The 22,002-nt window shown below is 40.1% G+C and overlaps 1 protein-coding gene across 1 annotated transcript in view; it reads right to left on the reverse strand.

Moving 5' to 3' along the window:
• Window positions 1-515: 515 nt before the first annotated feature.
• Window positions 516-22,002, reverse strand: part of asz1 (ankyrin repeat, SAM and basic leucine zipper domain containing 1) — a 41,075-nt gene continuing 19,588 nt past the window's right edge. The window contains exons 5-13 of the mRNA XM_031279768.2: window positions 15,786-15,897; window positions 15,505-15,639; window positions 15,167-15,285; window positions 13,851-13,923; window positions 13,268-13,324; window positions 11,250-11,362; window positions 8,303-8,408; window positions 7,740-7,853; window positions 516-913 (exon numbers count right to left, since the gene is read on the reverse strand). Of these exons, the coding sequence (XP_031135628.1) occupies window positions 755-913; window positions 7,740-7,853; window positions 8,303-8,408; window positions 11,250-11,362; window positions 13,268-13,324; window positions 13,851-13,923; window positions 15,167-15,285; window positions 15,505-15,639; window positions 15,786-15,897 (988 nt within the window). The 3' untranslated portion in view covers window positions 516-754. The remainder of the gene's footprint in view (window positions 914-7,739; window positions 7,854-8,302; window positions 8,409-11,249; window positions 11,363-13,267; window positions 13,325-13,850; window positions 13,924-15,166; window positions 15,286-15,504; window positions 15,640-15,785; window positions 15,898-22,002) is intronic.

Below are 22,002 nucleotides of genomic sequence, written 5' to 3' on the forward strand. Positions count from 1 at the left end.
CAATCAAGATCTTTAACAATTTGATGTTTCTAAGTTTCTATTTCTGGATTTAAAAAACGTTTCCTTAACTGAATTTCAACATCTTATGTGGTGGCGAAAATTATGAGTGGCAGGATAATATGATCCTTATCAACGTCACAGCACTCAGATTTAAAAACTTGGATTAAAAAAATAAATAAATAAATCAGTTCATTCATTATCCAACATTTTTGGAAATATGCTTATTGGATTTCTTTCCAAGAGATAGATGAGAAGATTGATATCAGTCTCATGCCTGAGGCTGATATCAATCTTCTCACAGAACTATGGGAAGTGTATTTCCTAAAATGCTGTGGTATTCCATTAAGTATGTAACTTCAAGGCCTGAAAATGATCATATCTTTGTCTTTTTAAAGTGCGTCATTATCGAGATTAGCATCCAAATTTACACTTTAAAAATCAAGTTCAATTTGTTTTTGTAGGCACTGAAAACAGAAAGAAACATTCTGGTTTTAATCTTAATTTGACTCCCGGTATGCAAGAAATTGTTCCTCATAAGAAACTTTAATTTTCACTTTAAACCTTTAAAACATAATTCAGAACTAAACTCAAGACTAGACAGATCAAAGTGGAAAACAAGTGTTACAGCAGCAAAAATATAAATGCTGTCTTGTCAAACAATGTCCTAAAACAAATCAGTTGTTCCATAATCTAATTGATCATCTACGGTTATCAAAAACAAAATATTCTTTAACACACACTCCTTTACACTCCTTTACATCTGCAGGTAAACCTTCCCACTGGCAGCTTTGTAGAGGAGTAAGAGGACGGTGGCTCCGAGCGCACTCAGTGCGACTGTGGTCAGGGAACGCATCCTCTGATTGCTGTGGGAATCAGGTTTCGGAAGCTGACCGCAATCTCCGGCCTCGTCCATCTGAGGGAGGAGAAGGAGAGGTTTGCATGAGACACGCACGCACACGCACACGCACACGCACATGCACACGCACACACACACACACACACACACACACACAATCCTGTTAAGGCAACGTGACCTCATACAGGAAGTAGAAGGGTCGTTTTAACCTAATCCAGTCTGGATTATGGCAGTTTACTGGCCAGACAGTTTCAGGTCAGTTAAACCTCGAATGGGTGGGAAATATCAGTTAAGTTAGTACTTGGCGGGAATCAAACAGAGATCAGCTCATTTTGAGGGTGAGGGCATGTCTGGTCCCATCGCACCACCACAGCGTGACTCGCAAACCTGATTCACCAAAACTTCCTGTGCCAAATCCTTAAGGATTCATCAGCCAAGTGAAGAGTGGGTCATGGTCACGGAGGAATAATGCTGTTCATAAACTCTCAAGTCAGAGGGTGACACAGTGTCACCTTGAATCCCTGTCATGTGAGAAAGTTTGAATGAGTTCAACATTCAGCTTTCTTCCAGTAAATATGACTCAGGAACTCGCGGTTTGGCAATATACCCATCATTTCTACAACTTCCTGAATTCTGACATCACCAACAAGGATACCAGGAACTGCAAAAATCTGAAGGAAAAAGTGCTTATAACATATGATTGTTGATTTTTCATTAAGTGTTATACTTGTAGATCGTCTGTATTTTGTAGTACTAGTGCAGTGCCCGTTGAAAATGTGCCTGTTTGGGACGGGCCGATTGCTTGGCCTGTGGTATTGCTGCTTGTAGCTTTCTCCAGAACCAAATTGTACCCCAAAATTACTTACAGAAGGACCCCAAACCACTTAATATGCAACTCCCCTGTATACCCTACTACTAACTTACTGATTTACCTGACAGAGAACGTGGCAGATTCAGAATGTAATCACAAAATATCACAATGACAATGTGGAGTAATTTCATGGACTCATGGCAGTGCGCTACCCACCCGGCCCGTTACGAGAGCTAATCAGTACATATCTGCGTTAATCAACCACCAGAACTGGACACACACACAGAGAGAGAGAGAGAGAGAGAGAGAGAGAGAGAGAGAGAGAGAGAGAGAGAGAGAGAGAGAGAGAGAGAGAGAGAGAGAGAGAGAGAGAGAGAGAGAGTTGTCTCGTTAACAAATTTAACATTTCAGCAGAGGTGTTAATTTCCATACAGGTTTAGTGGCTTGACAGTTAACGGTGAAGTAGGGGATTTGATTCGCGGGGGTATTTTGGTATTTTTGTTATTAGTTAGCAGTATATTTAAATAACCCGGGGTGAGTTTGATGAAAAGTGCCATGTCTGCCCGGTTCAGCTCTGAGATGTTCTCGCATTGCACAGCGCTGTGAAGGAATAATCTCAGAGATAACGTCATGTTCTGCCTCTGGTTAGAAGTGGTGAATGTAGGCTACAGCTCACAGCAACTTAATACTATATAGTGTCTGACTTTTGTTTGATATTTAGTGTTGGCAAATGGCTTTTTGTTGAGTTTCCTCTTAGCGAAAGAATAGACACGGAAAAGCGTAGTGCCTTTTTTTCGCCAACCTTATTCCACACAACAGTCACGATGTTCCTTTCAGCTATTCGCCCGTGCTCCAGGAAAGTGAGTTAAAAGTTAGTTTGGTATATCCAGCAATCATGTAGCTAACGTTGGAAGCAGGAAAAAAGTCAAAGGCGCTGTTGTAAAGCGTTACGCATGTGGCGTCTGCATGTGACGTGCAGGTTACCTTCCCACCAAACATGGCCCCAAACACAGACAACGATGTGACTCAAAAACAGTGGCATTACGCTCTGTCTGCCAATTGTTGTCTGTAGCTGGTTGTGGGATTCTGAAACGTCCTTAAATTCGGGAATTGTCGTATGTTTATTCAAAGTCAAAGACAGTCCAAAGTAGTGCTACTTTGCACATTTTTGTGGGTCTGAGGTGTATGTCACATTTTACAAAGCTCCGCTGCTTTCTTCGACCCTCTCTGTCTCTGGTCCTGCGTTGTGCTCACTCAGTGTGCACTGTGAGAGGGGGAGTGGCCAGCAGCTAGAGCGGCAAAAGCTAATGTGTACTTCTTTTACCAATATATATTTAACGATATCTTTTGCATTTCTAATCCAAACAACGTCAAACTTGGCACTGCACTTACTCGTGCCCGTAGCAAAACACCTGTCAAGTCTGAAATCCATCGGACTAACGGTTCGAGAGATATGCGCATAACACACACACACAGACAGACAGACGTTCCTGCAATTTATAGACAGATTTGTCTGTATTGTGTCTATTGTGAATTTAGTTTTTTACTGTCTGTATATTCTCGGTTGTATGTTTATTGCTATTGGACCCCCTCTGAAAAGCTTTTAGTAGCTTATTTGGGGTTCCCCATTTTGTGTGTCCTACATATGATCATTATTCCATCTGAAATTGTGTTTTAATGATATGATGATGATGTATGAATAAACTGAAAACTGATATTCTGCCAGGAATACATTTTCCCCACAAGATATGAATGCAGCATGGATGCCAAATCAAAAGACAATATTTTTAATTTTCTCTACTGTTGATCCATGTGTTGATTATGTGTTGACAGTAATGCACCAAGATACGCAGCAATGCACCAACTAAGCCAGGGAAGAAGAAGACTGCTAGTTAGTAAACATGGATGTAAACACTGCAGGTTTCAAAATGTTTAAAAAAAAATACAAAACAAAAACTTAGGAGGGCAATGCATTTGTTAGATACCTCAAGGATAAGTAACACTGAATGCAAACATAATATACATAATTCCCTGTGGGGTTATCACTAAGAGGGGCCCGTTTCTCATTACACTAAGTGATCCAAAGTTATCTAAAAATATGAATTAGTGCAGCTTTAAACTACATAATTTGACTTAAATCATGCTCTCCCTGTGTCTCACATCTCCTAACTACACGTCTTTTGGCACTCAAGTTTACACATTCAACGTTATTGTGAAAATTAATTTATGATCACCATAGGCTGTGCTGGGGGCTTTCCCATTTGGTGTCATATCCCCACTTGTTCACCAGGTATCACGCATTTATCAAAGTCAACACTAGATGGCAGTAACAAGCACCATCCCCATTGAAATTACTGGTTCTGGTTTAGATGTCCCTCTTTAACTTGTTTTTCTTTAGTGCAAGAAAAAACAGAACCAAAAGCTTGTGTAGTGAGAGCTCCAGCAGATGCAGTGATAGTGTTTGTGTGTCTCAAGAGACAAGCCTCATAGATAAGGTTAGATTCTGTGTGTGTGTGTGTTTATGGTAGCCAGTGGGCCCAAATGGGCTCCATTGGCCGTCAGATTCTTGTCTGACACAACCGAGCTACGGTATCAAACCCCCCCCCCCTCCCCCTCCACACACACACACAAATATCTACCTACACTATCAACACACTCACACGCCTCCATCTGCTGCTAACCCACCTCCTTTTCCCACCCCGTACCCCCACCTTTCTGTTTCTCCCCTTTTAAACTCCCTCACCCCGCCAAACTGCATCCTCTCCTCGCTTCCCTTCGCCCCGCACCCTCGCTTTCCCATCAGCCCCCTCTCATCCCTCCGCCTCATCGTCTGTGTGCTGACAGGTCGATGTCACAGCCGTGCTGACTTATGGGCTGTGAGGATTCTGCCCTGTCAAGAACGACTCTCTCCTCTTGGAATACAAATGCAAAACACACACACACACACACACACACACACACAAACACACACACACACACACACACACACACACACACACACACACACACAAACACTCAGGTGCACACATGCAAGCACTCCCGCACATACCTGTTGGAGCTCGCCAAAATTCATATACCAACATCTAACATACACACTATGGTGTGCTCCTGTTGCTTTAAATCCTCAGTAGTATGAGGAAAGCTCTCAGTAAGAGTGTAAGAAAGGAATTTACTGTAGATTGACTTGCATGAAGTATGACTGTTGTTTGAGCCCCAATATTATCAGCAGAAAAAATACTATCAGCTTATCACAGATATATCAGTGTCAATGTTGACAGATGCAAAAATAAATGATGATGATAGTACATGAATATTTTACGAGCTGCATTTTTATGCATATTCACATTTTCTTTACTTATTTGTATTTTTAGTTTGTTGCCATTTACATCTAATTTTCAGCTACATTTACCTTTAATTTTTTTATTTACTGTTACTGTTATTATTAATTACAAAATTTTTTGTTCAGCAGCTAAATGTCCTGCCTCAGTACTCACAACTTAACGAAATGTGAGACCACTAATCCAATTTGAAGGCATTTCCAACTCGTGCTTGTACAAACGATGAGGTCCACCAATAAGCCCGACCGATATATCGGCGGGCTGATATTAGGCATTTTACAAACTATCGGTATTGGCATTTATAATGGCCGATAAATGAATATTTAAAAAATAAAATAAAAACGGACGAAACACCCTTCAACCATGTTATGAGTGTTGGTGTTGCGTAGTCTGTCCACCAGAGGGAACTGTCCCTGTTGGCAACGCTCGTGTTTAACCCTTTAAGTTTCATATCTTAAGTTTGTATTTTTATACATTTTATTTATCAGAACTTTAAAGGGGTGATAGAATGCAAAACCGATTTTACCTTGTCATAGTTGAATAACGACAGTTTGGTGGGTAACTAGGACATACATAGAACCTCAAAATCCCATTGACACCTCTTTCATCTGCAAATCTCACAATTTGAATCTGCCTCTGAAAACGGGCAAATCTCAAGGTGGCTCCTCCTTATTTGACTCTAGTCTCTACCTTTGTCATGCCCAAACATTTACATAGGCTACACCACTGATATGAGATAAAGGTAGTCTTCTGAATAGGTCGCGCAGATCTCAGAAATTGTATACATTGTTCATCTGCTATTTTACCACTAAATTCACTTCTGAGACTTTTTTATGCGAGAAATCAACTATGTAGAGGTCAGATATGGGCCGTTTTACGAAAATTTATGGCTAATTGCAAATTTTGTCCAACTGTGTGTTGGTCACCGTTTCTGGGTTACTGGGCTACCAATCGCCGCTGCCCTGACAGAGCTCCAGGGCCTGCAGCTTGCTGTCCTCCTTCCCTTCTTCCTGCTAAATGGCCGGTGAGTGTGAGTGAGAGCGCGGTCAGCGAGCTTGTTACGGCCGCAATCTCTTACCACAGGTTCCAGTTAATCTTATAATAGATGTGTGTTGAGTTATTTAAACAAATGATCAGAGAAATAAATGCCTCTTGTCCGTGAGTGTGCTGGATGGAGAGCTATCAATGAGAGCTAGCTTGCCTCCTCCTAACGAGAACTCTGAAATTCACAAAAATGCCTTAAATTGAAATCGGACAAAAGTGTTAGCTAAGCTTTGTAAGACCTTAGGGTAGCTGTGATATACATGCCGTGATGAAATTCAAAGTGTAAATATACTATGGTTATGCTGAAAGTGTAGCTAGCTAGCCGCGATCTTTACCCATGGGATTGAAGGGACACTAGCAGCTAACGAAACCCCTCACATTCACAAAAATGTATTAAATTGAAATCGGACACAAGTGTTAGCTTTGTAAGACCTTAGGGTAGCTGTAATATAAGTGGCGTGACGAAATTCAAACTGTAAATATACTATAGTTATGCCGACAGCCGGCCAGCTCCGTGGAGCCCCGAGCCCCGGTAGTCCAGTAACCCAGAAACGGTGACTTTGCCCTGGGTATGGAGCCCAGTCCGACACGTCTTACCAAATTTGCAATTAACCATACATTTTCGTAAAACAGCCCATATTTGAGCTTTATATAGTTGATTTCTCGTATAAAAAAGTCTCAGAAGTGAATTTAATAACGAAATAGCAGACAAACAATGTGTAACTTTGCAGTGTCTGAAATATGAGACCTGCTGTCTCGTCTTCAGTGTATGTGTATGTGGTTCGCTCACCAATCAGCGCGCAGTTCATCTAAATATTCATGAGCATACCATATTTGGAATTTGGAATATTTGGAATTCACAGGGTAGTTAAGGGCCCACAGAATAGCACTTGGGCAATTTTCAGCCCAACCAATGTTACATACCCTATTAGGAGACCTTAAGGAACAGTGTGAAATACCCTATATAATCATTCTATCACCCCTTTAATATATTTTGATGTTCCTCTGTTCTGTTGTGACAATAAAACAAACAAATTATCATATTATTTTAGTGAGGACTCATAAATAACTACAAATAACTAATGTTAGGGAAATCTGTTTGTTTTGTTACGCGTTTCTGCATTTAAAAAAAATAAAATATATATATATCGGATTTTTAAATCACCAAATATATGTATCGCTATTGGCCTTAAAAATCCTTTATCGTCGGGCTCTAGTTTGCCATGACATCTGAGTTGAATACTTTATTTATGAATATGTTTAAGAACACATACAAAAACTGATTGTGCCCACTGAAAAAAGTTAAAAACAATCAGACTAGACCAAAAAAAAAAAAGCACACAGCTATGGTTTGGAAAACTGTGTGGCTATCCAGATCCTAATTCCCTCTCGCTGCTCACCTGCGATTTCCTTTTTCTAACCTGATTGTGGTAAGTAGCACACATTCACACAGGTGCGCAAGTGATGTAGTGACCAACAACATTCTCTCTCACACACACACACACACACACACACACACACACACACACACACACTCTTTCACTTTCTATGATAATTTTAGCGATTTATTAGGTAAATGAAGATTACAAGTATCAGTTTTAAAATTAAGAAAGGTAGCAGATGAATGAGCTCAGCAATGAAAGTGTGAGTTTGTGTGTGTGTGTTTGTGTGTGTGTGTGCGTGTGTTGACCTGGCATAGAAGATTGCGGAGGCAGGTGACTTCCTTCTGCAGGTCTTTAGTCTGGATCACCAGCTGGTTGCAGATGGCCTGGGCATCTTTCTTCGGGTCCAGTGAGAAGACTAGCTACATGGAGAACCAGAGAGACAGAGACCTAGTTATGTAAATATATGGCAAGCGAGATGGACAGAGGGAGTAACAAAGACATAAGCAGACAGAGCACTCTCATCCCAGTCTGGTGACAGGAAAAAACACTGGACAGTGTACAGACTTAAATGTGCACAAAATATGCAATTGAATATAGTTTATTTTAGACTATCAGTTATGCTTTTATGAAGTTTACTGGTTTCACCCACTCCGAGAATTATTCCTACATGTTGTGCCCCCTAAACAATGTAACCATATTAAATCAACATGCCTTCATTTTAAGCTTAAAAGATAAGGACTTTTATATATAGTAAACATTCTTCTTTTCTTTCTTTTGCCAAAAAGCTAGCATGACCTAGCAGCCAAGGTATCAACAACCGACTGGTAATGCCTAAATGAGTGCACCACTGCAGACAGACGATATGTACCTGAGAAGCTTGGCGGGGAAAACGGCTGATGACGTCCTGAATCGTCTCTGTCAGGTAGCAGCACTGCTGCCTCACACTTATCAGGAAGTTCTGCAGATCTTCACCCCTGAAAAAAACATGAGCAACTTATGGAGAAGGTCTGATTAAATCATAAAAAAAATAAATGAAACAGATATATACAGTATATTTATATGTATTTAAGAAAATATTTGCATGCCTACAATTTACATTTATGGTTACATACTGGATGTTCATGTGCATTTATTCAGTGCTGGAAGTATTAATCGATTAATTGTTTAGCTGATCAACAGAAAATGAATCACCAATTGTGATAATTAATTAATCATTTAAGGCATTTATAAGAAGAAAAAAAAGCCAAACCTTTTCTGGTTCTAGCTAGCTTGTCAAGTGTGAGGATTTGTTGTGTTTTATATGATTGTAGACTGAGTATCTCTGGGTTTTAAGATGGTTGGTGTAGTCAAAAACAAGTCATTTGAAGGTGCCATTAATGATGGGCATTTTTCATAGTTTCCTGACATCTTAAACTAAGCAATTGATAGATTAACAATTCAGTAATTACAGTTTCTCAAATTGTGATTTCAATTTCAAATGCCCAATCTCAGTCTGCAAAATACACTGGAATTTGAATAACTGAATAAGGGTGATGAGGCACATGAATGCAATGCATTGCTCATCTGACAAGTCACACACTTTTTAAGGCGTATAGATAATGCTCTGGAAGCTTCGAAAAGTGAGCCCTAAGAAGATGTCCACATATAAAAAAAAAACAAGGAAAGGCCTGCTGGAGATGCTACAATGACAGGGCAGACAGATTGATAGTTTAGACCAAACTTTGTGTTGACATTCTCCATGCATTTTCCTGGAGACCATCTCAGCAAACTAGAGAAAACTGAGCAGGTGGCCAAGCACTCTCCCCACCTCCTCCCCATGCTAACCCCATGCTGTCATTCCTCCCTGAAAACATCCACCTTAAATGATAGTTATTTATATTCATCAACCTCTCGTTCCATCCCCTGGTCCTTTGGGATATTGATAGCTCTTATCTTAATGGTACATTTCCCTTGGTGAGGGGACTGAGCAGCCAGCCGTCCCGGCCCTCCTCACACTCTATCAGAGGGGCGAGTAAACACTGTCAGTCAGCCTGTGCTGCACCCTCACCTCCCTTCTCCCTGCTGTTAGTTTATCTAGGGAGCAGAGAGTGATGATGGGCCCCTGGTGGGAAGATCGTTGAAGGGATTGTAGATGCAAAGGACGTTATGTTATGTGGGGATACACGTGTGCTGTTGTTGTGAACTTTTTTTATCCAGGAAAAGCCAACTGAGCATGCATGCAGCAGCACCCAGCAAGTAAATGGACTGTCTTTATATAGCGCTTTTCTAGTCTTAACGTCTACAGGAACCATTCACACACATTCACACACTGTGGCCAAGGCTGCCATACAAGGTGCCACCTGCTCATCAGATAAACACTCACAAACACTCACACACACATTTACACTCCGATGGCGCAGCATCGGGGGCAACTCGGGGTTCAGTGTCTTGCCCAAGGACACTTCAACATGGGACCGCAGGGCCAGGGATCAAACTACCAACCTTCCGATTGGCAGGCAACTGCTCTATATCACTGAGCCACAGCCGCTACTCCATGGTAGCTGCTGAGGGGAGAGTGATGCACATTTACTTTCACTGCATACATATTTTCTCTGGCAGATTCAGACCAGCAATATTTCAATCATGTCACTTCTCCAACTTCCTTTGGAGGTGGCAGAGGAGGCTTTTGACATGGCCCGCTAGAATTATCAGTCCCCAACCTGCTCTGGGATTTAGAAAAAAAACACAGTGTTGAATTGCTGCAAAGTGGCATTTCAAACATGAATGAATGTTTCCGGTTCTGCACATCACAGTATTTCAATTCATTATGGTCTTCATTATATATATTTCTGACTGAATACATAGGTTACATTTTATTACAACAATTACGTCAGGCCTAATTTTTCTCACAGGTCCCGGACATGTCAAGAAGATGTTTTTAAGACCGATTCTCTTCTTTTTTCCATTTTTGAGTGTAAAATAAAGATCCTAAAGGAGCTCTTAAGGAAGTCCGGCTCTGATGAAGCCATCCATCCCTCTTATTAACCTTCCCCTCTCTCTATTTAACTGTCTCTCATCCGGCAGGCGAGGGTGGTGCAGCAAGCGAGCCCAGTTCTGCTGAGGATTCATGAAGTGATGGGGTGCGGTGCGATGGCTTTGTTTGGCCCCTGCCACTGGCTCTCCTTTGCTCATTGCAACCTCCCATCGCCTCTCACCTTACAAATCATTACGGCTCCGCTTAAACCATTAGGGCCTGGCTCAGGGCTCCGCTACGGAGATGGGGGGGGAGGGGTATACGGAGCTAGGACCGCGAGATGCTCATGGGGCTGATGGACGACTTCCAGTGGAGGAGGACAGATGGAGCATTACAAGGAGATGGAGGAGGAATGGATGTGGGGGAGGGTTTAAGGTGTGTGGCTGACAAGTGTTTAAAATGTTGCTACTATAGTCAACTTTGTTTGTGGAATACTTTGTTTTGCAACTGACAGCTTATCAGACATTTCTAGCACACTGAAACAAAGATTTTCAAATACTGTAAAGACTCAAACACCTTTTGACAAATTGCCTGTCAGACACCACAATCTAGAAAGTTTTTTGTAATGTTTGGACTGGACTGTAGATAGGAAAGGTAACGTGTAGATAATGAAGCCTCTGATCAGATTGTTAGTCATTCTAATCTCATAATATTGCTTTCCTTAAAAGTAATAACTCATAGTTTTGCCATTAACGCTCTGAGAGCCTTCTAAAGGTCTTTAGTCCTTAATTTGGTATACTCTTCTGTTGAGTACACGTGTTGATTGCCACAGGCCTGCTGGGCATTAAGATGTGGTACCTACCCACTCTCTGCGGTTCCTGGCAGGCTGATTTTGTCAAAGTCCACTTTATCCAGGTGCATCTGCTGCACAGCACTCAACACCTTCTGCTGGTCCACCGGGTCTGTGATCCCAATCTGACAGATGGGGAAAAAAAACAATTTGTCTTTCTTGTTGATTGAAAACTCCTCTCTTATCATATGAGAATAATCTGAAATATAATATTAATAATATATGTAACATATCATATATGCATGTGCAGGACTCCGATGACTTTGTTTTACTAGTGTTTTATTGAATCAGTCTTGACATTTTGTATTGTGGTATGGTATAGTGGTCTTTCAATGACCAACAAGCGTAAGCTAACAAAGCTGGTAAACGTATGGCTAAGGTGGTTGGGGTACAGCTACCCCAGCTACAACATATATGATAAACAGGTCAGGGGTAAGGCTAACCTAATTTTAAACTGCCCTGATCACCCACTTTTTGGGGGAATTTAATCTGCTCCCCTCAGGTTGCCGTTTTAAGCTACCTATGTTAAGAACTAGACGTGCCAGGGATTCTTTTATTCCTGTGGCTATTAGGAACCTGAATTCACTTGATTGACATCTCTTGACATTTTTATATAGTATGTGATTATTTATTTATTTATTCCTGTCCATGTTTATTATGACAGATTTACCTGTGTACTGTCCAATTGGATTCTGTCATTGGTTTTGGGGGAAGTAGTGTCTCCATTGATGTGTTGATGTGTGTCCTGTGTTGTGTTTACAATGTTGTTGGCATCTGGTGGTGCTTTTTCGGTGTATGTGTTTTAGACATCCTGCTGCACACTAAATTTCCTTTTCTAAGGATAAATAAAGTGGAACTTGAACTTGACTTGATATATATATATATATATATATATATATATATATATATATATATATATATATATATATATATATATATATATATATATATCATGCCAAACTAATGTTAATGCATTTATATCATGCTTCAGTAATGTTAATGTTTGAGATTAAAGCCAAGGCATTTTTATTACTGCACCACTTTATTAAATGAAAGATTTTTTACACTAGAGGTGTAAATTCTTATGCTTTTCGATCTGTAATTTACCATGAAGTATGTTTCATGTCAACTTCTCGCCTGGAATTTATCGTTAGGTTCTGTCTGTTATTATAAATGCAACATGCCTTTGCAATAATGACCCCAACGTGGGCCAGGTGAAGTGCACCAGATTAGGGCCGTCAAAGTTGGCCCAAAATCATGTTCGAATTCCTTCTAAAAAAATACATAGGCTCAAACTCTTCAAATATCTATTGTTGCGCAATATGTCCATAAAAGGGTAAGCCAATAAAAGAGACATAACTACTTGTATAGGCATATTGTTGTCAACATAAACATGTCTTTTAAAGGATCTACATACCTACACATTACAAAAAAAAACAAATAAAGTCCTCAACTGTAAAATTTAATTTAAGGACCGTGGAGATCTCTCTCTCTCTTTAGAATGTGCAGGAGGAAGGACATAACACAGATTACACTGCAGTCACGTAGCTTGTTCGTAATTTGGTCATAAACAACAACTTTGCCGTTCCTTGAACTTGTCTGATAATTTAGCCATCAGGCCCGTACTGATAGAAAATCTCAAATCTCGTCTCTCCAGTAAGACTTTTTCGTTGCTGTGTCTGTGTAAATGACCCTTCTTCGTCACCCTCAGATGTTTGTTATTTTCCAATTTCGCACAAGCCGCATGACAAAAAAGTCATTTTTTTCAAATGTATATTATAATTTAAAATATTAGTTGACAGCCCTATACCAGATGCACTCATTTTACATATACCACTTTTGAGAGATTTGAGGTCTATCCAAGTTTACAGAAATATAATATAATCTTTCACAACCTTCTTTCTACTGAACTTGTGTCCTTTTTACAGCTGTGACATCAGCAGCTACCCTCGTCTCTTTATGGGTCACTCTGAAGACTGGCAGTGAGCAAAAGAGCTGACAGACAAACAGATGTTACAGTGATCCTCTACCTTCTCCAGGTCGTCCTTCTCCATGGTCAACAGGTAGCTCCAGGTGATGTCATGTTCCTGTGCATGTGTGTATGTGGGAAAGAAAATGAGTATGAAAGAGAAAACATCACTTAGCATTTACCGAATCAAAACTTCTACAGCTAAAAACAGATGTACCTGCATGAGGCTTTGCCATCCGGTGACAACAATCTACCTGCACCCATCAAACCCAGTCCTCATATATCAGATAGGGCCTACAACTTGAGCTGACCCTTGGTTTAATTCAGGGCCCAGCCAATCCGGCACATCCATTATGAAGCAACATGTAAAATATGTAAACTAGTCATCTCATGACATGTTCCAAAGCATGTAAATGTCATCCGGCCAATAATGCAGCTGTGCTCAACACATTCGGGATCACTGTATCTCACCCATATATTTAATACTGTATTGTACTGTGTGTAACAGCATGTTATCTCTGCTCGCCATCTTGGCATCAGTGAAACAGAAATCTCTCACCTTAGAAAAATGCACTGTTTTACTAATACAAATACATGATTAAAAAAATACAGACATTTTATTCCAGCACGCATTCTGTACTTACAGTCATAATGTCGGTGAGGTAGCCAAGATCAAGGCCGTGTAGGAGGAGCTCAAGGTCATCAAGCTTGTTTACACTGAAGAGAAGAGAGTCGTTCACCTTGACTCATAAAAATGTAATGTACATAGTATTAACCTAAGCCTGGGACTATAATGCCATCCAAACTGTATGAATTCAGACTTCCTGAGTAGGGCATGGATGTAAAAATGTGTTCAAAACTTAAAGCTGAGCAGCAACATACTGAAAAGAGAAATCTTTCTTTATGGGCAAGGCTTGGTTTAGGAACTCGCAGTAGCATAAGCTACCCTACTTAAGTGTCCTTGAGCAATGAACTACATCCCTTCCAGCTAAAGTGTTCCTTAATTTAGCCTTCGCCCTCCCCGTAGAAAGGGGTGGGCATAAGGAAACTCCTCTCTTTCTCCTTTGGGGATCAAGTGGGTGCAACCAAGGTGCCATTGAGTTCAGACACATCAGAGTAACCGCAGTGTACATGCAGCTTCTCAGTTTGACTGTTGAGATGATGAGCTTTACGAACGAGCCTCTATTCTCACGACGTTCAAAGTATGTGAAATATGCTACTTGGATTTTAACATCTTTTTAAATGAGAGAAAGACAGCTGAAATGCTTACAGGCTGTAATTCCTGGTGCCAGACATGCTCAAATACAAAGTTTTTGGCTTATGGTAATTGCCCAGCCGTGTCTGACTGGACTAAACACTCATGCAGGAGGTTTATTATTGTTTATGTCTGGTTAAACAATGGTTCACCAACACCTGCCGCACAGGCACTGCTTCACGGAATTACCAACTGGGGGCGACAAACACACAGGCTGCAGTGACTGGTGGCATGCTGCTTTGACAACAGAAATGCAGAAGGGTGAGTTCTGAGTACATTTTGTCTTTACTTGCTGTTCTGCTTTACTTTGACTTTATACAGATTCACACTTGAGCTCTTTCCTCTCTTAGACAGTATTACAATTATTGAAATGAATGAAATGACTATTCTGGGGCCTGTAACATTGTAACCTGTGTATTGTAACTGGGCAGAAGAGTTTACATTTTTCTCATAATAGTAGGTAAGGTGTATTGATGAAAGATCCTGATTCGGGTACCAACAAACAATTTGAGTAAGCAAAACTGTTAAATACATGTACTGTATGTTTCTGCTGCCAAAGCTAGAGAGGAAAACTACATAAAATCTCAAAGAAGAATGAGGAAAATATAGTAGTAGTGCAGGGATAGTAGTAAGCATGTTAACACATTCTTTGTCAAACCTGTCGCAGCCCTGAAGGCGCCGAATGCAAGCCTCAGGTCGTCTTACCTTTCTTGGGAAGGTGGCGGTTCAGAGTTTGTCTTGAAGTACTTTGAGAGGGTCTCCTCCATGGAGCTGAAGGTTTGGACAGTAGAGATGTGGGACGAAAAGGCCAGGACCCTGCATATCTGCAAACAGACACTGGCGTTAGGATGATTTAGCAGTGGAAAGGTTAGTCCAGCACAAGTAAAACACTCATTGATCAGTACTTTTATTGAGCTTTATTGAACTATTTCCATGTGATAACTAGACATTGACAAGATTTTAATTAACTTTTTAATGTAATATAGGCTACCAAATTGCAGATACGTTGTGTCTGGAATGCATCATAAAAGAACTTCAGGTACCTGTGTGCGTTTGAAAATCACAGCCAAGTCGGCAGGGCTCTTGCCAGCCTTGTTCCTTAATGTTTTGTCCGCTCCCAGCTGGAGGAGCTTTAGCACTGCCTCCTCTCTGCCATACTGCACTGCTATTGACAAAGCCTGACAAAAAATGTTAGTATGATTTATCATTCACAAAGTCAAACGTATAAAAGGTTTATTGTAATGAAATGTATCCGACTATGTCTTTCTTTTTGTGATATAACAGCGTGATCTGCACATTCTGACTGAAGGGACTTGTGACCCACCGTGTATCCATTGCTATCCTGGACATTGATTTCTGCCCCATGGGAGACAAGCAGGTTGATGACCTTACTGTGGTTGTCCCTGGCTGCCAGCATCAGGCAGGTCATTTGAGACCTGAAAAGGACAAGTGAAAAGAAAGCAGAGGAGAGATGAAAATAAAGGACAACAAAAGGGAAGGGAATGAAGAGAAAAACAAAGAAAATGGGAGACATGACTGAACAGGAGTGATGATGAAGGTACAGAGAAACCACCGGGAGGCAGCACACACCACATTATAAGTAGCCATTTACTGTGACACAGTATACAAAAACACGGTTTTAACTGTGACAGACCAATCCATGTCTTTATTCTGGTCTATATCTACTGCACTCACATATTTTAACTGCAGTTTTTTCTGTTAAAAGAACAATCACTAATTTGTTGTGATACTACCGCAGGTGGTATCTAATACTACTGAAACGATTAGAAAATTAATCAAGTGGTTGAGTGAGAGAAAAGTCAACTGTTTTGATAATTTAATTATTCTTTTACACATAAAAATATATATATATATATATATATATATATATATATATATATATATATATATATATATATATATATGTATATATATATATATAATTTGCAGGGAATGTGAAGGAGACTCACTAAAATTGGTAATTCTCCAGGCAGCCTATTAGAATAAGGAAAAACAATCACGTCAGTATAGTATACACAATTTGTATGTATCTAATAATCATTTTACGCACATATCAAAAACACTGATTCATACATGCAATATACACAAAACCCCATCATTAACAGACTAGGAACATACATTTGTGTGACATGAGAGAGAGCAGAGAATTCCAAATTTTGGACCCTCAGTTACTGAACTGAGATTAGGAGTGTGCGAGAAAAAGGGGATCTAAGGCATAGACTGTATATAAAGATGAATGACGCTATGTGTGTGGAATAAGAATGAAATTCTTGGCTTTCTAGAGTGTCCAATTGCTGCTTTTCCTAGTCTTAGGTGATAGTAAACTAAATATCATTGGGGTTTGGACTGTTGGTCAGACAAAACAAGCAGTTGGATGACATCAACTTGAGTTTTAGGGGAACTGTGATACAAGGCATTTTCTGAACAACTTAACCAATTATAAAAATAATTGTTAGTTCTAGTCCTAGTAGACAGTTTGGATTGAAAGCAGTTACAATGGATTCATGTAGAGACCCAAAGTCACAGCAAGAGTCAAAACAACCACTCCTATTGTTCATTTGTATATTCAATATTTTCAACACTCATATTTCTTCCACAACAGAGTTTAATAAAGTAATTCTGTGTCTCATATCATATTGTATATAGTTATTTATTTGCAAAGCGACAATAGTTTGGAGCACACTGAACATACGGATCAATAGTGAAGAAGTGGGATTATGCTGCACGGGTAGTTCAAAAAAGTTTCTGTGGACAATTAAACCATTTTCTTCTGCCTTAACTCTGGATCTCTGGCGTCTTCTGCAAAGGTGCAAGCTACAAACTTAAGCGCAATGATACAAATCTAAAAAGGGATAACATTTAATAACTAGTCTTTCACTGGAGTATTCCTTTACACACAACAATAAAGATAAAGGCAGGGTAATCTAATGTAGTGGGTCAGACTGACAGAGCATCCTGTAACCACACACAAATGTTTCACATGCCCTTCAACAGTCAACAGTTGTTAAAGACCTGGTTCTAACAACTTTGACCTTTCTTACTAATAGTCATTTCTCTGTTGCCTTCATGTGTTTGCTTCTATCTGAACAAGGGCTGTATATAAATACGCTCCTCTACAGTTTTTCTAAATCTTATCACCTATGACTCAAACACAGCGGGTGAGAAAAATACACCCATCTCGAGGGGTGGGAGAGTCTGAGGGCAATTCATCACCTCAGTTAATGCTTTTACAGGAAACTGTGGGTAGCCCAACAAAACACAGGATGGGAATGCGTTATCGCTCCCAAATTGATTGACATGGCTTTTAATAAGGGCTTGTAATAAAACAGACTAACACTGGACGGCTACTAAATCCAAGTTAATGATTTCTGTTGCAATGTTTACTTACATCAATATTTCTTGTAAACATTGGGGGGGGGGGCTTCCCTAAATTTTAAATCTATTTAAACATACATACAATGCTCAAAACAAAGAATAGAACTAAAATGTATAAAGTCCAAACATAATAACCGATTGTGTCTTTAACACAATAATAGTGTTTGATTTGCATGTGAGATGGTAGGGAAAAAACTGTGAAGCAGGTCTTTCTTGCACGTCTTTTACGTTTTCATAATTATTTGGAGGACAACATCTTCTCAAGAGTATTTGCAATATTATATCTTCACATTGATAATAAATCACGTTAGTCAAAATGCAAAAATCCTGTTAATCTGCTCTATTTTTTTTCATTTCCAGTATTTCCTGCAATATCCCCAATACTACTAGCCTGGCTCCGCCCTCCTACGTACTTCCGCTCAATTTTCACGCCGAATATCCAGAAGTTAAAGCCCGAGCAAGAACAATCTTTGCTGAGTTGTGTTGGTGGCCATGATGTTGTGGCCCTCCTCCCCACGGGGTTCGGGAAAAGTTTGTCCAGCTCGCTCCGTTAGTGGTGAAGAAGTTGGCTATGGCTAACGCTAGCAATGCTAATGCTAAATATAAGCCGATAGTTGTCGGTCTCCCCTCTTGTTGCACATGCACATGACATATGTCACAACCAAACATTAGCGATTGGTTATGGCAGATCCAGAGTGGCTCTGGGCAGATCCAATAGTTTTAAACTTCAACAGAGTACCCGCCTTCGAGGAAGTTAACACTTGTCAATGGAGAGTGGCCAGACTCTCTGTACAAATGAAATGTACGAGAGCCTGGTAGGACCAGGCTACAATACTACTAGAAATATTAAAGATATTTCTACCTTGGTACCCGATTGACAAATCTCTATTCTCTCACGGTATATATTGTCATATGACCGAACCCTGAATGCCATTTACAGTAGTGCCTTTTTTGCTTGGTCACTCCGAGTTGAGATTTATTGGTGTTGTCTTTATTCATGTGTTGGCAATAGAAGTGTTGACTTTTGTACTAATAAATTATCTTGAACTGAAAATGCTCTTAGACCGAGGTGATGTTTGTCTAAGAGGCGTGAATCTGTATGGAACATCAGTGGGGACATCATCCTTTAATAAATTACAAGACATCCAAAGTTAATGTTCTATGTGAACTCAAACAAATGAAACAATGGCTATGACGTGTATGACAATTTCTTTATTCACACTCGTCTGCACCCATCAGTCAATTCCTCCTTGACCCAGGAGGACGGGATAGGTAGTGTCATTCATTTCAGCTTTTATGTCCTGCACCACTGAATTTCCCAAGGGTGGTTTTGCTGTGAGACAGGTACCAAGGTCACTCACATACTGTTTGTTTGTTGTGTGTGTGTGTGTGTGTGTGTGTGTGTGTGTGTGTGTGTGTGTGTGTCCTTCAGACTGTGAGATTTGGCCAGTCCCCAAACAGACCAATAGCTGATCGTTATGCAGACAATTCAGAGTAAACATCGTTCATGGCCTCAGGACAGCGAGAAGAATGACTTCCAGAAACACCTGACTCCCAGTGCCAAGCCAAACACAATACATCTAAAAATGGCTTCTGCAATGACTACATGTACTGTATACATGCTTTAAAAAGATATATGGACTAACAATATAATAATAATTAGCAAATTAAGCATGGACAGCACATTACTGGCTAATTTAATGCCAGTGATGATCATTTTTTGTCTTGTGCAATGACAACTTTTCTACAACTACCACTATCCAATTAATAATATTCAACCTGGGGCTCATTTCAGAAAGCAGGTTTAGTGAAAACTCTGAGTTTGTTAACCTTGAGATGAGGGAAACTCTGGGTTTTCAATTTCAGAAAGAGGTTAATCAAACCTGAGAGAGAGGGGTAACTCCAGCCCATTTCAGAAAGAGAGGTAACTTAACCTCAGAGTCAGTTACTATGGTAACTGAGCCTGTGAACCTAACCTGGTAGGGAGCAGGTTTTCTTCAATAAACCTCGAGTTTCTCTCAGTCTCCTCCCTCTGACACAGCGCGCTTTCATTTCCTCATTCATTCAGTCAGTCTGTATCAGGCGCATTTTAGTGCAGTTTGTTATCTGCATTAATAAAAGAAACAGGGTTGGTTTATTGACTGTGTTAGGCAGACTATAAAACCTTTTTGTTCCGAACATGACATTTCATTTTGGCAACGATCCTGTTGATGAAGCTGTATTACTTCACGGAGAGTTAAACATACGTCGGGAGATGATATTGAGGCCCCTAACTATAGATGAATTTTCATTTCCAGATAACATAACGTGGACATGCTCTTATGTCCCAGAAGATTATTTGTGTCACATTATGTTTTTTTTTGCAAACGGCAGTTTTCTTTACAACAGTGATGCGGAGCATTTTAGTAAAGCCACTGTAGCAAAGTGCCGTCAGAAGAGTGTGACTCGCTCTGAAATGTTTTTTTTTTTTTAAACATTTTTGTGGAGTTCCCACATTAAACATTAAAAAGAAATAAATGATTGTAAATCATAATTCTGTTAATGATGGTGCTGCAACCTCAGAATGGGATTAGTAATAGTTTACTTTTTCACCCGTAGGACTGCACCTAAATGAAATTATAGGTGTAGCCTACTACCATTCCAGTTTTCATCAGTAATATTATAGGTTAACTGTGATTAAATATGAAATTAATACACTATATTAGAGCTTACGCATTGACTCAAGCAGCAATTTTCTCCCACACCAATTCTCGCTATTTTGCAACAGCAGCCGTATTGCTTTTTTTAAACAAAACATATTCAAACTTGCTACATGTGTGCATGAGTATTTCCGCCGACCAGTTAGTTTGTGGTTGTTACCATGGTGAATCGTAGTATCATGGCTCCATTCATGCTGCCTTTTTATTGTGGTGGTGCACACGCTTAACTTAACTTAAGTGAACCTACTCCGAGTTGATTGAACCAACTCGAATCAGCTGTTCTGGAACCGAAAACTCAGAGTTTCCCATCTCAGGGTAAATCAACTCAGATCAGGGCTAGACTCAGAGTTTGTTAAACCTCCTTCCTGAAACGGACCCCTGATCATTAGGGGTTAATGATTATTCTGCACAGTGGTTATTTTGCACATGGATGATGTTGCCAAAACTATCTAGTAGAACTATACATTAGGTCTCAAGTCCAAGTCAAGTCACGTCTTCATAAGCAAACTGAAAGTTAAGATCAATTATTTCAAGTGTCTGAATGCTTCATTCAAAAGAGTCAAGTCTTAATACAGGCCTTGCAAACTGCAGTGTTTCATTTTGTAGAAGACAAGGCCGCCAGGCCAACAAGAACCCCGCAAATTCTATTGTTTCCCCAATATTTTTTCAGCAGCGCTGCACTGCCCTGAACTGCATAAGTCTTACAACACTCAAGTCCAAGTCAAGTCTTCCAGTCTACAACGGTGTGTGTCCATATCAATACAGGCCCTGACTCAGTGTTTCCATTACTTTTTAAAGATAGAAGAAAAAAGATACACAAAACATTTAACATTTTGCTGAGACATAGAAAAGGCATTGACATGGGTATATGGATAGGTATTGATACCCTTATCATCAAAAAGGGTGGGGCCTTTTTGACATTCCAAAGCAGAAGGTTATGGAAGTCTAAGCTGGAGTTATGCTTCTGCAAATGTCTCTGCAGACCTAAGCAGTGAAGGGTATCATGAGTAACCATAAGTCGCAGAGATTCACAAACACCTCCCAAATCTCAGCAACACACCATGCAATACTGCGCATTCAGTAAGCTAATTGGTTGATCCAACTCCTGTTGGGAGGAAAGTTTAAAGTTGAGAGGAAAAGTATTGTAAATACTGTATATATCCAAAATCTGTACAAAAGTATAAAAGCCATGCAAACATCTCAGAACAACCCCCCTGTACATTCACCTACTGTATGTGCACAATGCATGCAACTATGGTCAACACAGATCAGTACAGTGAAGGTGAAAAAAAGGGACACATGGAGGCAATGGACCCCACATCTTGCTCCTGCAGGACTTTGAGAGATGACAGAGAATGGTTGTTTACACTACAATGGAGGGATGAGCAGCTGGTGTTAATCTTTGGTTTGATATTCAGACGTAAGAGGCGATGAGGAGGAGGAGGA

This window comes from Sander lucioperca, chromosome 7, assembly GCF_008315115.2.
Source record: "Sander lucioperca isolate FBNREF2018 chromosome 7, SLUC_FBN_1.2, whole genome shotgun sequence".
In the NCBI taxonomy this organism is placed as follows: Eukaryota; Metazoa; Chordata; class Actinopteri; order Perciformes; family Percidae; genus Sander; species Sander lucioperca.